The sequence below is a fragment of the Limulus polyphemus genome, unplaced genomic scaffold, assembly GCF_000517525.1.
Source record: "Limulus polyphemus unplaced genomic scaffold, Limulus_polyphemus-2.1.2 Scaffold17195, whole genome shotgun sequence".
NCBI classification, from domain to species: Eukaryota; Metazoa; Arthropoda; class Merostomata; order Xiphosura; family Limulidae; genus Limulus; species Limulus polyphemus.
Window position 1 is genome coordinate 1 of NW_013682805.1, and position 2,448 is coordinate 2,448.

Below are 2,448 nucleotides of genomic sequence, written 5' to 3' on the forward strand. Positions count from 1 at the left end.
TTACTCCAGGAGCCTGTTAGAGTTGGAACATACATTAAACATCAACAACATATGGTTCCATCATTACTCCAGGAGCTGTTAGAGTTGGAACATACATTCAACATTAAACAACATATGGTTCCATCATTACTCCTGGAGCCGTTAGAGTTGGAACATACATTAAACATCAACAACATATGGTTCCATCATTACTCCAGGAGCTGTTAGAGTTGGAACATACATTAAACATCAACCATAAGCAATTAAAGAAGAGTGAGAACTTTTTACGTTTCTTATTTATTTAAAGAATATGCAGTTTTAACTAGGACAACAGAAACAAATGAGAAGCATTATCAAAAGGTAAAAATAAGTCAAATAAAAAAAACGTTTCTGTTAAACTGACAAGTTGCCTAACCAGTAACAATAATAAAAAAAACTCTTAACTCAAAAATGTTTTTAACCAACTAATTTACTATGAATAGCTTTTAAACTAGACTCGTATCTCTAATAAGTGACCATGTTTTTAATTACTTTATAATTCTCACATAAAGCAACAATTTCTTCTTTCTTCTAAGATATCTTAAATTATACTTGTGTCAAATAAGTTACATTTTCATTAACTTAAGAAACTCACTGTTATCTACACAAAAGTACTGTACTTTAAACGTCTGAAGTGACCGTTTCTTTCAACAGTTAAACTGAAACTTTTTTCACCCTTTAAACAACTGGATTCACTCCATGAATCTGTTAACAGTTTGGGTCTCCTAACCCATTACATTACCTTTTAATTCATACATATTTGTCCTAACCCATTACATTACCTTTTAATTCATACATATTTGAGCTCACTTTTTAATTTAAACCAAGAGTACACTGATTTTATCATAAGCCTAGTTTATCTGACTAGAATTATGCAGTTTGAAACCCATTCTTAGCCTAGTTGAGCTGACTAGAAGTATGCAGTTTGAAACTCCCATTCTTAGCCTAGTTGGGCTGACTAGAAGTATGCAGTTTGAAACCCATTCTTAGCCTAGTTTATCTGACTAGAAATATGCAGTTTGAAACTCCCATTCTTAGCCTAGTTGAGCTGACTAGAAGTATGCAGTTTGAAACTCCCATTCTTAGCCTAGTTGAGCTGACTAGAAGTATGCAGTTTGAAACCCATTCTTAGCCTAGTTGAGCCAACTAGAAGTATGCAGTTTGAAACTCCCATTCTTATCCTAGTTGAGCCGACTAGAAATATGCAGTTTGAAACCTATTCTTAACCTAGTTGAGCTGATGAAAAGTACACAGCTTTAAACTCAAATTATTAGCCAGTCATAACATGGGAGTGGTTGTCCATTATGATCTAATACATTTCATATTAGAGAAGAGCAGCTTGCTTAGGAAATCACATCAAGGGTTTTACAGAATAAAAAAATTCAAGAGTTTCTATTATGAAATTGGTGAAGCTATGTATTCAAACCACAAGAGGAATACTTTAAAATTATCTCACCGTCTATACAAGTCATCCCATAGACAGTCACTGATGGAGAGGAGCACAGTTTATCATTACATGCTGTTACAGAAATAGAGTAGTTAGTGTAGCTTTTAACACCTTGCCACAAAGCTACTGAATAAGTTTCTTCAGCAGGAATAGCAATAACTTTCTCAAGGAAATTTCTGTAGTATACAAAGTAGTGTGATATAACACCATTAGTCTTAGCAGGGACTTTCCACGTCAGTTGGATGGCAGAAGAATTGACGTCCATAACCATGACTTTCCGAGGCACCGATGGGGCTGTTTTAACAAAAATTGAGAAATATTTATTCTGAATTCATCAAGCAGGTACTGTGAAGGCAATAAAATGCCTAGAAATAACTAGTAATAAATGTTTATTCAACCAGTCTCGTTTTCTTTCTTTGAAGATTTTCAATTACAATTCTGTAAACCAAGTTTAGCACAATTAATATATTGAAATTCTTTTAAAGGTATAAATTTAACATAGGTTCAGTTGAACTATTCAGCTTTTAACATCATCATCATCATCATCATATCAGTTTATTTCCACCTACAGTAATCTTTTATAAATTCTAGAAAACACTGAAATCAGAATTTTTTAAGGCAATTTTTGAATAAAAAATATCCAGTAATTCATATTAGAAGCTTCACTACTAAACTCAACACGAACAGTAATAATATTTCTTAATCAACTGAACAGTGTCTTACTTCCTGGAAAGGTTTTCTCATACTTTGGGTCACTAAAATCACTAATTCCCGCTCTGCTTATGACTTGTACTGTCACTCTATACAGGGTGAAAGGTTTTAAATTTTGTATATCTATTTTGGAAGCATCTTGATCGTCGGTTGTCACATTGAGAGGATCTGTGTGGAAAAGAATTTTCAAAATTTAAAATATCGCCTTAAGAATATAATTCTCATAACCCAAAGAAAAGTAAACTAAAAATAAAAATAAGACCGAATTACAG

The 2,448-nt window shown here is 32.8% G+C and overlaps 1 protein-coding gene across 1 annotated transcript; it reads right to left on the reverse strand.

Moving 5' to 3' along the window:
- Positions 1-24: 24 nt before the first annotated feature.
- LOC111084334 (cytokine receptor-like) lies at positions 25-2,344 on the reverse strand (the record flags this gene model as incomplete). Its single annotated transcript, XM_022381078.1, has 3 exons — positions 25-200; positions 1,475-1,759; positions 2,189-2,344. Coding segments are annotated over 3 exons (482 nt in total), but the record flags the coding sequence as incomplete, so codon positions are not given.
- Between the last annotated feature and the right edge of the window lie 104 nt (positions 2,345-2,448).